Source organism: Corvus brachyrhynchos, unplaced genomic scaffold (assembly GCF_000691975.1).
Source record: "Corvus brachyrhynchos isolate BGI_N302 unplaced genomic scaffold, ASM69197v1 scaffold43, whole genome shotgun sequence".
Taxonomy (NCBI): domain Eukaryota; kingdom Metazoa; phylum Chordata; class Aves; order Passeriformes; family Corvidae; genus Corvus; species Corvus brachyrhynchos.
The window spans coordinates 5556116-5569335 of record NW_008237353.1 but is presented as its reverse complement, the minus strand read 5'-3'; the positions used below and the strand labels follow the sequence as shown (position 1 = coordinate 5569335).

General features: G+C 39.7%; 1 protein-coding gene across 1 annotated transcript in view; it reads left to right on the top strand.

The window, feature by feature from the left end:
• The window catches only part of DCDC2 (doublecortin domain containing 2), a 55985-nt gene that overhangs the window by 35633 nt on the left and 7132 nt on the right, over positions 1–13220 (top strand). Inside the window, exon 8 of the mRNA XM_008630913.2 lies at positions 3979–4079. Coding sequence (XP_008629135.1) covers positions 3979–4079 — 101 coding nt within the window. The remainder of the gene's footprint in view (positions 1–3978; positions 4080–13220) is intronic.

The following is a 13220-nucleotide window of genomic DNA, read 5'->3' as shown; positions in this document are numbered from 1 at the left end:
TGTTTCTTCATGTAATTGATGGCATTTTCTAAAATGCCTTCCTTTTTTTTTCTTCCTTAGAGACATGTGAAGAAACTGACTAATGATTCAGACACAGAGATGTGAAATATTGCATCAATAAGATTTTTTCATACTTTTTGTCCCTAAACCAAAAAGCATTTCTGAAGTATTATCTATAAAATACAAGGCAAAGTTACCCAACTGAAAACATTTCCTTGGAAGTAACTCAGAGCACTGATAATTGTGATTAATGTGGCCTGCAAACTCCCGTTGACAAGATCTTGACACAGAATCACACAAACAAGTAATGTGCTGGCTTTTCACTCGGCTTCCCTCCTCCAGATATTTGTAACTTCACATGCAGAAAGTCTAAAATACTTCTGGCTGTAGAGTAGCAATGCTAATAATGTTAACATTTTAAGCTCTTTTCATAATGCTCCATTTATTCAAATTAATTTTATGTAAATTATTTTGAAATTTTTGTATTTCTTTTCACTTTTCATAACAAAAGACAAAAGTGTGTGTCCTAATGTAAGACCAATTGCATTGCTTGCCATTTACTTTGGAATTTTTTGTTTGTTCAGTTATTTCAACTTCCCCATTTTTCAGTTAGTGTCGTTTTTTTCACCTGTTTTGGCACATTTCAGACCTAAGTGTTTTAATTCCTTCCTCGACTGTGCACGTATTTTGGACATTTGTCTTCCATTCTCTTATGTTTGTGCAGAGGTAAATAATTTATTTCCCTTTTGTTGTAAATGTTCTCTTTTCCTTAAATAATATTTTCAGTCTGTGGAAGAACAGGAATGCTGTTTCTCTTGAGAATGCTTTCTGTGAGAGACAATGAACAGTGGTATCCCTGAGAGATGCTGCAGTGTTGTGCAGAGTTCTTTTCAACTAATATCTTTGTATTCATGACCAGCTTTCTGAGCAAACACCTGTTAGAAAGTGCTTGGAGGAAATTGCATGGAGTTCAGATTTTGCTTATTGAAATGCTGCTGTTACTACCATTTTGGGCACTCTCTTTTAAATGAGAAATATGATTCCTTATTGAAACGTCTTCCCTCAGTCTTCTTCCCTCTTTCTTGCTCCCTTCTGATTCCATGATTAAGTTTTTTGAAGATACTGTACGTCTGTCTCCTTGGGTTGTTCAGCATAGCCCTGAGGCTGATCTGCTCTTCTAAGAAGAGGTGCTTTAAAATTGAGAATCCTCAGCTCTTGAATGGATTCGGCCTCCAGGGCAAACACAGTCATCTCCCTTGTACTTCTTTTGCCCTGCTGGAGTAAAGCCTGATGAAAATTGCCTCTGCACCAAAATCCTTTTAGCTCTAGAGGTTAGACTGTCCCCATTTTGGTTGAAAGACTTGGGGACCTTGAAGGCAAAGGTGTTATTACAGAGTCTAAATGGAAGGATGGTGATATTAAATGCAGTTCTTTCAGACACTGAGTTGACTTTTTATAGTTCAGTGAGCCAAGGAATCTAGGGCAAGGTTATTTACTTACGTACTTGAGGGAAGGCCTTGAAATAGGAGAGTCTTCATGGTGGCTTTTAAGGACCACATTTCGTTCTCCTCTCAGAATATGGTGGAAATCTATAACTCAAATGTCTGTGATGAGAGGCAACAATGATCATACCAGGTAAGAGAAACAGGACATTCTGTCCCTTAGAGAACTCAGAAAAATGGGAAATTTAAAGTGCATTGATCATTTGAAGTTCAAGTAGCATCTGTTCAGATGCATTCTGTTGTTATTCTCAACTGCTCCATGTTTTTATTGCTGATTTTGTCAAAAAACCCAAAGTCTTGTCAAAGAAGATATATACAGGTAGATTTGTAATAAGATATATACAGGTAGATTGTCTAAGATTAATCATACTTCCAGCAAGTATTGAATGTCCTTAGTTGGTTTCAGTGGAACATACATGCACATGCATTACATTTGATAAACCCCAAGAAAAAGGAAATTAAAAAAGAAAATTATTATTTTCATGCGAAGTGTGAAGATGAGATCTTGAAAAGGTGTGTGAGATGTTTAGGATAAGAATCCAACCAATGATGCTAAGAGCCCTCTGGTATTTCCGAGAGGGATACCTTTAGAGGATGAGTAGTACAGATCTTTTGGTAGGGTGTGGAGGCTCCAGCAGGAGTGATGCCTGGGTGATCAAGCTGCTCTGTCCATCAGGAAATCTCTCTTAAGATGCACCCAGCGGAACCACTTTGGAATTTCATTGTGATGTGCCACAGACACCCCCATTTCTGCCTCTTCATTTCAGACTGTGAGAACGGCCTTCATTTCTGGTCCTCTGGGCAGTGGCTGTCAGGGAACTTCTAGGCCATGTGGCACCTCCCCTCCAGTCACCCATTCGCAGTGGTGTGGTGCCTCAGAATTTGTTCCTAGGGCAAACTCTTCCCTTGACTCTCATAGTGATGAGAAAGTAACTAGGAAACTTGACTTCCAGAGCAGTCAGTGTTGACTTTTTATGCAGATGGACTCTGGATTTCTCTAGGTCTTGGGGTTTTTTTCATTATTTTTCCACCAAAATGGTTCTGTCCTACACTAAAGCTGTTTATTTAACAGCGTCCAGCAATGTAGATCAATTAACGTGGTCAGTTGATATTACCAAGTTCAGATCCTTTTGTGAAGACCTAAGAGGCAGTCAGAAACAGTGGAAATATTTTTTCCTCTTTCTTACTGTAGTTACATATTATGTTGGATATGGACACATCTTCATCTTTCCTAGATCAATGGAGAGAGATGATTTGGAGTAACCTGTGCTTTTAGTTTCTGGGCTGTTTTTGGTTCAGGGGAAAATAGAGAGGATTGTGTGTCACTTGGAAATTGTTTTCTGTATGTACCTATCTTCACTTTCCTAATTAGCTGATACTGAAAGACCCCTAGTTACTACTTACACTTAGGGGAAAGAAATGGCTTAAACTAAATGGTGTAAAATCTTTGCAAAATTGAATACCAATGTAACCATTAATCCTTGTTGGCCAGGAGCATGTACTTTTTTAATGCAGATGTGGAGTTTCAGCCATAATTCTACTTGCATGCGCCCAGAGGTGGGAAGTAGAACTAATCCAACTGACCTGGTTCAGCATGTTTGTTTTTGATTCAGAGACTGAAATTTTTGGTAGATGCATGTTATAATGATGCCTTGAGAGGCCACCTAAAACCAGAGACTAGACAGGAGTAAGGGAATAAAGGTAGGTATTCATTTGAAAAGCCTTCAGAGGTACATCCTGGGGGCCAGAGGCTATTCTCAAAATGGACCCCAAGATGGACCCCAAGATGGACGACTGGTCAAGAGTTCTTCACACTTTTATAGGTTTGGTTCATTTGAATATCAGGGTTAATTCTCCAGTTAAAGCTTCAGTTTAATGTTGTAATTCCCCTCAGCTTGCCCCCCTCTCAGAGGTTTTTGGTTTACACTTTTGGGCCTAGGACGGTCTGGGTGTCCTTGGAGAGCAGGCCTGGAGAGGCTTTGTTATGTCTACCTAGCATGAGAGAACAGAAGTTAACAGGCTACAAGAAACTTCAGAGTTACACACTAAACAGTACAGGATTTGAAAAATATGAAAGTTAAAACTTAAGGCATCAATAATACTAATTACTAAAGGATACTATATTTGGCTGTAGAAACAGAAGTATTATGTTGCTGTATTAAGTTCAGATTCACTCTGGACCTTTGCCTGAAATGAAGGAACTTCAAATCCAGGACTTCATCTAGTTCCCTTTGCCTTTTCTCCCCCCTTCCCCAAGTGGTGTATTTGTTGTACAAGTATTTGTCGTTAAAAGGAAACAAAACCAAATTGACAATAATGGGAGACTGAAGACTTCCTTGAAAGAACTGCGTGGGGAATGATGGGTCAGCTCCGAAAGCTGTTCTCAGAAGCGAAATTGAATGTGCAGTTCAGTAGTTGAGCCACACTGTGTCACCATTGGACTTCACTTCCTTCCACTCTATCTTTCCCATTATAGGTGAAGATATTTACAAAGCCGGAGAAGAGGGGTCTGAAATGTGGGGGGCTGTTGAAGTACAAGAAGATGAAGATACTCTTGTGGAAGTTCCACTGGACCAGGTAGTGATTGTGCTTTAAATAAAGGACTTTTTTTTTTTTTTTTTAGGATTACCGATTGTGTGTTGTTTTTCTTTCCTCAGTGTACAGCATAATTCTGTGGGGATGACTGTAAGCTCAATGATACTGCTTCTTTTATGGCAGCTTTAGCAAATCTTCCTTTCTGTGTTAGCATGTCAAATGTCAGTTACGTTTTCATCAGCTTCAGAACTGCTCTGAGAGCCCTTATAGAGCCTTAGAGAATCAGGACTCCCTACTGTTATATCCAACCAAATAGGTTCACCTGAATTTCAGTCTTTATACTGATAGAGCAATATTCCTCCAGCCCTGGACCACAACAGGTGAGGATTTATCTGATTTTTGTTAAAGCACTTTGTTCTGTTGGAGCAACATGGTGCTTCATTGGCCAATTTTTTAATCCTAAGATTTATGTGCAATAAATAGGTCTTGATAACTAAACGTAAGATTATATCTCCCTTTTTGTGCTTTGATTTGTATTCCTGTGTACTGAAATAATACAGGGAATAGGTAAATTGAAGTTTATTCCAAGGAAGAAGGGTAGAACTGCTTAAACTATTTGCTGAAAAAGTACATAGGTTTTTTTTCTGCTAATGAATTGCTCACAAAATAGTCCTCTTTTTCATCTTATGTGTTTGTAGGAATTTGCCAACTTGTTCAACTTTGTTTCCAGTCCACAAGCTCTTGCACTGTGCTTTTGGTGTCTATTGATGATGGCCTGGGGCCAGTCACCTTGGCCACAAAATAATATTTCTGATCCATGCTTTGATGTAAGGAATCACAGTTTATCCAAAAGGTTTCTCAGGCTAAAACTCATGCCAGTAACATCAGGAATTCTTGGGCATTTTTATGACTTACTGGTGGTCAGCAGTGCTGAGGACTGGTTAATGTGAGACTGTAAAAAATGGGAGGAGTTAAAGATAATAGTGTGTATACACTTCAATTACCAGGGCAACCCGATGGAGCATAAACAATCCAGGAGATTTCTGGAGTGTGTTGGAGACAGGTTTTTGATGTAGATAGTGTGAGACATGGTTAGGTAAGCATTCTGCTGGATTTGCTTCTCAAGAATAAATAGAAACTAGAAGCTGGGGATGTGATAGTGGCAGCCTTAGTCGCACTGGCCATGAGATGGTAAGAGTTTAAGCCCCTGAAGAAAGTGGGGATGGAAAATAACAAAAATTCTAGAAGTTAAGAGAGTTGCCTTTGGCTTGGTTGGGAAACTGGCAGCACGATCCTGTGTGAGGCTGCCCTGAAGTGTGGAGGAATTGAGGAGATCTGGTTGATTTCCAAGAGGATCTTCGTCAGACCACAAGAACTATCCCCACTGTGCAAGGAAACAAACAGGCATAGCAGGAGGCCAGTTTGAACAGAGGACTGACCTCACACTAAAAGTGGTGGAAGAGGGGATAGACTCCTAAAGAGTAGTATGGAGACATTGTCTGGATATGCAGAAATGGAACTGAGAGCCAAAGCTTGTTGAGAAATGGAAACTGGTGCGTGTGACTGGGAATAACCAACATGGATTTACTATGTACAGATCATACTTGACCAATCTCACTGCCTCAGGGATGAAATAACTGGCTCTGTGGGGGAAGGGAGAACAGTTGTTGTCCTTTATCTTGCCTTCAATATAGACTTCTGTATTTGTAGGAGAAATTGCAAGAAGGGTGGTAGATATGGGGAGGAAGGTGTCCTTAATGAGGGTGGGGACTGGATTTGTGGGCTGAAAGGTAGGTGAAAAACTGGCTGGTTTGGTGGGATTTAAAAAGTCAGCTGGTTGAGATTTAACTGGTACCTATTTACAGATGGTGGTCCTCAGGGTTTGACAGTGGATCTGAGACATTACAGTATGTTCATGGGTAACATAGATGATGGCATGGGACACAGCCTTATTCAGGCCCAGCTGTCATTATCAGGTGGTATGCAGGACTGTCTTTCAGAGCAATCTCAACAGCTTGAAGGAATAGGGTGACTTGAGCCTCATGAAATTCAACAAGAAAGAGAGGTACAAAACTGGGCACCTGTAATGCAGTAACTGTCTCAGTACAGTCTTGACACAGGTGGGCTAGAAAGGAGCTGCAGAAAGGGGCCATGCAGCTCCTGTGGCTGGCAAATTGAGTCAGCAGTGCTCCCTGTGGGGAGGAGGTGGACTGTGCAGACTGGGCTAATAAAAGCACAGCCAGCACATCAAGGTCACAGATTATCTTTCTAGACTCAACATCTCTGAGGTTGCATCTGGAGTATTTGTCCAGAGTTGAGTCCTTCCCAGCAGAAGAGAGGTATTCACAAACAGGAGAAAGTTCAGCACAGCAACAAACTAAAAAGTTTAGGGGCTAGAGCTTATGACACTATTTAATTGCTTTCTAAATAGTACCTACTATTTAGTTGGCTGATTTTTTTCAATTTAGTTGTATTGTGTAAAAGGATACTAGACATATACACCTTTAGCTTGTATTCGTCTTTAAAAATAAAATACCTGAGGGAAAATAGATGTTTTATGAACTTACTAGGCATTTTGAAGAATGACACAATACCATCTGGAAAAAACATGGATTTTGTCTTAGACTCCTGTTGCTAAGAAAGATCATTCTCATTATTTATTTACTTTAATGGTAAGGAATGTTGCTCAGCTATTTTGTAGACATTGTTCTTGAAGACACATGAATCAGGTGACAGAGGCAACAAGGACATGGTCCCTGATAAAAGGAATGCTACAGCTGTGTCTTTTCACAGCACATACCTGCCCCAGCCTCAGAGACTTATATGCTGAACGCCATTGGGCTCGTCAGCCCTGTTAATTGTGGTTGTCCTGGTGAGGTGTTGTGGTAATTAGGATGTGTGGCGTTATACTGATAGCACTGACATTGGGGAAGAACATGCCAGCTGTTGTCTTAATCTTCGTTTCTCATGACATCCCGAAGCACATTCTGCTCTGGTCTTGACAGTGTAATAATCAAATTCAGAAATGATTAGCCTGTTTATTGGCCTCTGAAGGTGTGTAAAGAATTCCTCTGGGTAGTGTAGAACATTTGGCTGTGTAAATTGGGCTGTCAGGCCTTAGTTTTTAGGCTGACTACAATTCACATTACTTCTCCACAGAGAACCTACAGCACAGGCAGTAGCGCTGTGTGTCTCACCAGTTTGCCTCAGCCAGCGGATGGTGACTGTCCCTAGGGAGGAGAAAAACTGTCTACTACCACTTCTCTGTTTGGCAGTGGAACTGTTCACACAGTTGCCAGTGAGAATCAGATGTGCTGGCAAGCTTGCAATGCTAGGAACCTGCTGGATACTTCTAAGCTCATGTACCAAGGTCCATTCGTCTTCTTCAGATGGAAATATTTTTCACTTGCTATCAACAGATTTTGCTATCTGGACAAGGAACTGGAATCAGGTGTATTTGATGGGGAAAAAAATATTAAAAAATCAGGTGTATTTGACGGGGAAAAAAATATTAAAAAATCAGTCACACACAGTATGAATAATCTAATTTTCAGGTTTCCATAAAAGCCAAACAAAGCACCAGAATTAATTGCAACACAAGCCATGGTTTATATATCATGTTAAAACTTCATGTAGAATTTCCTTGGTAATCTGGCAAGAAGCCCTGTCCTTCTGAGTAGCACAGAGTACTTTTTTATTCCCAGATGACTAAGATCACTCAAACCTTAGAAGCATTTAGCATTTTACATGTTCGGGTTCTTATTAATGACCATTTAAAATTGGTTTAAGTTCTGTGATATAAAGCTTTTTAGCTTTTTCTTATCTGCACTGCAGTTTCTGTTATGGCTAGAAATATGGGAAAGGACAGCCAGCCAGGGCTTGACTATCTTGCACAATGCATAAATATTTACATGCCAGCTTTCACTAGAATGCTGACACTTCTGATAGGCTATCATTTCCATCAGCCGCATAAATGAGGTGGTGAAGATAGAGCTTCATATTTTTTTCTTTTTATGCACCTTCTCTGTCTTGCTGTTTGAAGTACACAGTTGAACAAATGCCAGATTAGCCATTAACTAAACCTAGTGTTACACTGGCTAGACTCTTGCTTATGTCCTGCTCTGTAAAATGCTGTCTGCCAGCTGAAAACACATTAAAAGAACAGGGTTTGCTTTACTCCAGACTAGCTGACAGTTGTAATTGAACATCAAGGCAGAAAAAAAAAGAGTATTTTGCCTTAAACCAAACCAGACCTTTGTGTTCTATATTCTGTACCAAGACTTCAGCTCCAAATACAAAATTATTAGTTTAAAAAAAAAGAGTATTTTGCCTTAAACCAAACCAGACCTTTGTGTTCTATATTCTGTACCAAGACTTCAGCTCCCAAATACAAAATTATTAGTTTCTTCTTTTGACATGCAGTTTACTCCAAGTTGGTTGTTTGCATCACTGTGTCAACATTCATGGGGACTGATGACAGACTATGAAATCAATTGTGCAAATAGCAAGGGAACAAGGTGGTTTTGTTGCAGTTCTTGACAGGGAGGCAGCAAAACAATAGTAGTTTCTTACTGGAGATGGTAATTAAGTGTGTTACTTTGAATTTGCTGGTAATAATGCAAATATATTCAAAGTAACTCCAAGAGGAACATTTCTAACTTTTAAAGCTTTCAGAAAAAACTACTCCTTTTTCTTTCATTCTATGTAAGTTATAAAACACAAAAGCAGCAGTTTGTAATGATAATACTGAAATAACGCTGCAAGTTTGCACTGGTTTATCCATTTCCATAAGCATGGTTGTTCTTCTCCCATGCTGAGCCCTTGGGAGGTGGAGTAAGCATGAGAGTTATGAGATCCAAAGTTATCCAGTGCATGACCCCATACCATAAGGAATTCAGGCACGTTGTTGTGACAGCCTACTTTGCCATGGGATATACGATACTGCCTGTTGAGGTGTGATGTAGAAAGAGTCTGTTTGTGTTTTGGTTTTGGTTTGTTCTTTGAGTTATTTTCCCCCTCCAGATTCATCATCCCATCTGCTTCTCTCCTGTGTTTATTTGTAAAAATTAGTGGATGGTAAATTCGTCTAACAGGCACTGATTTGGGTTTTTTCTGTAGATGTTCACATTCTTGGTTCTTTCATTATCCATTTGCTTTCCATTTTTACAGACATGTCCACTGATTAATGCAGTCCTCCACTCATTATTTCCCATTTCCTGGGCTGTGATGTGATGTGAGACTGTGTATCTCCCCTAGGTGAGCTGGAGCTGGAATATATCTTCAGTAGCAGAAAATTTGCACCTTTCATTTGCAGTTTTCTTTATGGAGTATACATTTTGCTTTAAAGACCCAAGATTCACCTCAATGAGCAGAATAAAATGTTTCTCTTCCCTATTGCCCAAGGCAAAATGTTAAAGTTTACGTTCATTCAACATTAAAGCAGGCTGATGGCTTGAAGAGGCATTCTTTGATTAAAAAGGCTACAACTTTTCATGAGGAAGCATTTTGCACTACATCAATAAGGATTTCAAAATGGCATTTGGAAAGAACACATGCAGAACTTCTTATGCTCAAATTTCACTACAAATGATGCAGCAGTAAGTTAAGCCTTATGAATTTTGAGTGCTGACAAGCCAGCAGATAATATTTTCCACTGCATGTTCTTCTTTCAGCTGCACTGATTTACACTTAATGTTATTGTTTGTCTGTGTGAGATAGGGAAACTTACTCTGATTGGTTCCTTGCAGTTCAGAATGAGAATGGAGATCTTTCCTTGGTTTCTGCATTGGGTGACTGTGATTTCTGAAGTAGCAATGCCTGATCTTGTCTTTAGAGGCCTGTGTGGCCAACAGTTGAAGGGCCTTCGCTTCTGAGTGAAGCCTGCAAATGCAAATCTCTTGTAAAACTAGTTTTGATATTACTTTGAAAAAAGTTTCCTCTGTGTAACCTTGTTTTCAAAAATTTCAGCAATCTTAGAGCAGGCAGTTTATCAAATTGCTTAACTTACAGGGCATTTTTAATGAATTTTGGAAGAACGTCTTTCTGGAAAAAATTATTTCTGTATTTTTGCAGTCTCAGTAGGACTTATTTTTAAATGCTTAACAATTTTCTCACTATCTACAGGGATGCTCAGCAGATCATACTGTATTGTAGGAAGTGAAGTCTAGGCAAATTTTAGTGAACACATGCAAAATGTTGTGGGGAAAATAATTATAAATGTCACTGAAGTAGATGGAAAAAAGTATTTTTGACTTAGGTACATATTAGAAAAGTAAAGATCTGATCAGATCATAAAATCACTGAATGGTTTGGGTTGAAAAGTTCCTTAAACATCATCTCATTTGAACCCCTCCACCACAGGCAGGGACACCTTTCACTAGACCAGATTGTTCAGAGCCTCATTATCCTGGTCTGGAGCACTTCCAAGGATGGGGCATCCACAGCTTCTGTGGGCAACCTGTTCCAGTTTGTCAGCACCCTCACAGCAAAGAACTTCTTCCTAATAGCCAATATAACCCTGCCCTCTGTCAGTTTGAAGTCATTCCCCCTGGTCCTGTCACTACATGTCCTGGTAAAAAAACCCTCTCCAGATTTCACAAAGGCCCCCTTTAGGCTCTGGAAGGTGCTATAAGGTCTCTCTGCAGCCTTCTGCTCTCCAGACTGAACGCCCCCAAGTCTCTGAGTCTGCCTTCATAGATGTCTATGTCCCTCTTATGCTGGGGGCCCCAGAGGGCAGTGCTCAAAGATGTTGGCTTCTCTATCAAGGCTGTATTGTGATTAAGGAATTAAGTATGCTTCCAGTTACTACAGAATGAAACCAATGAAGGGAGTTTGAAAAGCCGTTTTTTCTACACTTCCAGTTCTTTAGCTTCCATTCATTCTAGTTAGACTTCTGGGTGCTGTGATGTTATGAAAAATTAGACTTTTTCAATTCAGGTGCTGGATGTGTTGTAAAAAAAAACCCCAAAATATAATGCACCCATCTCATAAAAAATGTCAGAGTTTAAATGTTGTAGGGATAAAGACTTTTTGCCTTCAGGAACAACAGTGCATTTTGTGGGAATGTGGGAACTATGTGGGAGGTGTAAGACAGTTGAACCTTAACTATTCATTTGCTTGTTTTTAAGAGTCTGGGTTTTGTAAATGATGTGGAAGAGAAGAGGGCTGCTGTCACTTAGCAACACTTTCTGGTTCAGGAACAAAATGTTTTGCTGTTGGAATCCGTGCAGTGCTGCTACAAAACATTCCTGAGTAGGAGCAGGGGAGCTCTATTCTGGAGAGCTTTGGTGCAATCGAAGTCAAGTGTTCCTGTTGCTGCATTTGTGAGATGTATTCATGCCACTCTTCATGACCATTAAGATTTTTGTTGTCTACCTCATTGTTTGTCTGCTGTGACCATTAGCCAAGTAAACATTTCCAAACGACTTCAATAAAGCAAAATTATGTTTCATATTAATGGTACAAAATAATTTTTGCCTTACATGATTTGTGATACTGCACTTTTCAGTATCAGTCATTCACAAACCTTCTGAGAGGTTTACATTAGCATCCCTAGAGGAGAAGAAGCCAAATGCTTCAATGTCTGAAGATTTCCTGACTTACTTCTTTTGAGTGATGATGGCATTTGGTAATGTAGCTCTTAATGAATGATAGTGTAATGAGTGTAATTAGAATACATCTTTCTTTTTTAAACACTGTTTTTGCTGAGATTAAAAATACTGTCAAGCAATCATACTTCTTGAATGCAAAATGAAATTGGCTCTGTTCCTCATCAACCTGTCAGTTAAGTCAGGAGGTTTCCAGAAGGCGAGCTGGGCCCATGTTTCCAGCAAGAAGCTGAGAATTGCTTTGGTTTTTCCATGTGCCTTTGGTTGACTGTGCTTTTCAATGTACATATACAAGTCTTTTGTCAGTGAGTCTTTTTATTGCTAGTCCATGACAAGCAAAGTATTTTTCTCACATTCATGAAGGTATAGTTTGAAAACTAGTTATTTTAACTAATGTGCTTTCAACCATGAAACTGCAAAAGCATCACCTTTGCTTAAAAGATGCAGCCAGCAATACAAAAAGGAAGGTTACTTCCTGTTTTCTTTCAACAATTCAAAAGACAAAATTACAAACCTTATTATGATTAGTTCTGGCTATAGGAGGACTGGGACAGTGACTGGAAAAGCTCCCTCTTCTAGAACTCACTTGATTGTGAAAATTACCTTAAGGAATAGGAATGCTTCTCCAGTCCAAGTTCAAGTTGTGCTGTTGCTTTTTGAGGTGTGTAGACAGGCCTAAAGTAATGTAGGAACATTGGTTCTGTAGTTCATTACAGTATCCATGTTTAGTTACACTGGGCTACAACTGGCTGGTGGCTTCCAACATGAATTTTTGACGTGCCTATTGTTCTCTGTTATGATCCTTGATATCCTTATGATAGCTGTGTTACAAAGAGGTGATAGACCTCAGGCACTCAGGCCTGGAGATACATCCAGAGCTGTTTCTCTGCATTTGAGATGCCCTGAGCTTTTACACGAATCACAAGTGGGAGGGACAACTTCCTGTGAGCCAACACAATGTCCAAAGGCTGAACTCTTGACTTCTGAGCAACAAGAAGAGCAGCACAGTCCCACATCTGTCTTGACTATCCATCCAATGCATTCCATACAGGAAGCTCTGACTGACAATATTTTGGTTATTTAAAAGGTGAGTGATGAAAAGCTAAAAACTAAGATGGGAAATGTGACTGCTTTCCTGTCAGTATACAAGGTCACTGCTGACTTGAGTCTGATAATTTCTGCAAGGATAGGTAGGTCTCCATCAGCATACCTGTTTTGCTTTCAGTGCAAAATCCTGATTTATCCTGATTTATTCTGACTGAGAGAGCACAGTTTGTGGTAACTTTGGTGCATATGTAATGGGCAATTTGTACAGTTTGTAGGTGGAGGGGTGGCTGAACTGCATAAATTTCAATGAAAAGGTTCCCAATGACTCCAGGGGACTTTAAATTACACCCTGACCCACCAAGTACTTTAATGTAGGCTTTAGTTCACTATTTCAGATTCACTGCTAGCACTGAAACTGTTCAAGAAGGTGAAGTTAAGCATGTGCAGCATTTACAGGCTTTGGACTATTAAGACCTCTGGTTTTCTCCCTTTTTCTGTTTTCCTCCCTGTATGTATCTTCAGATAAACA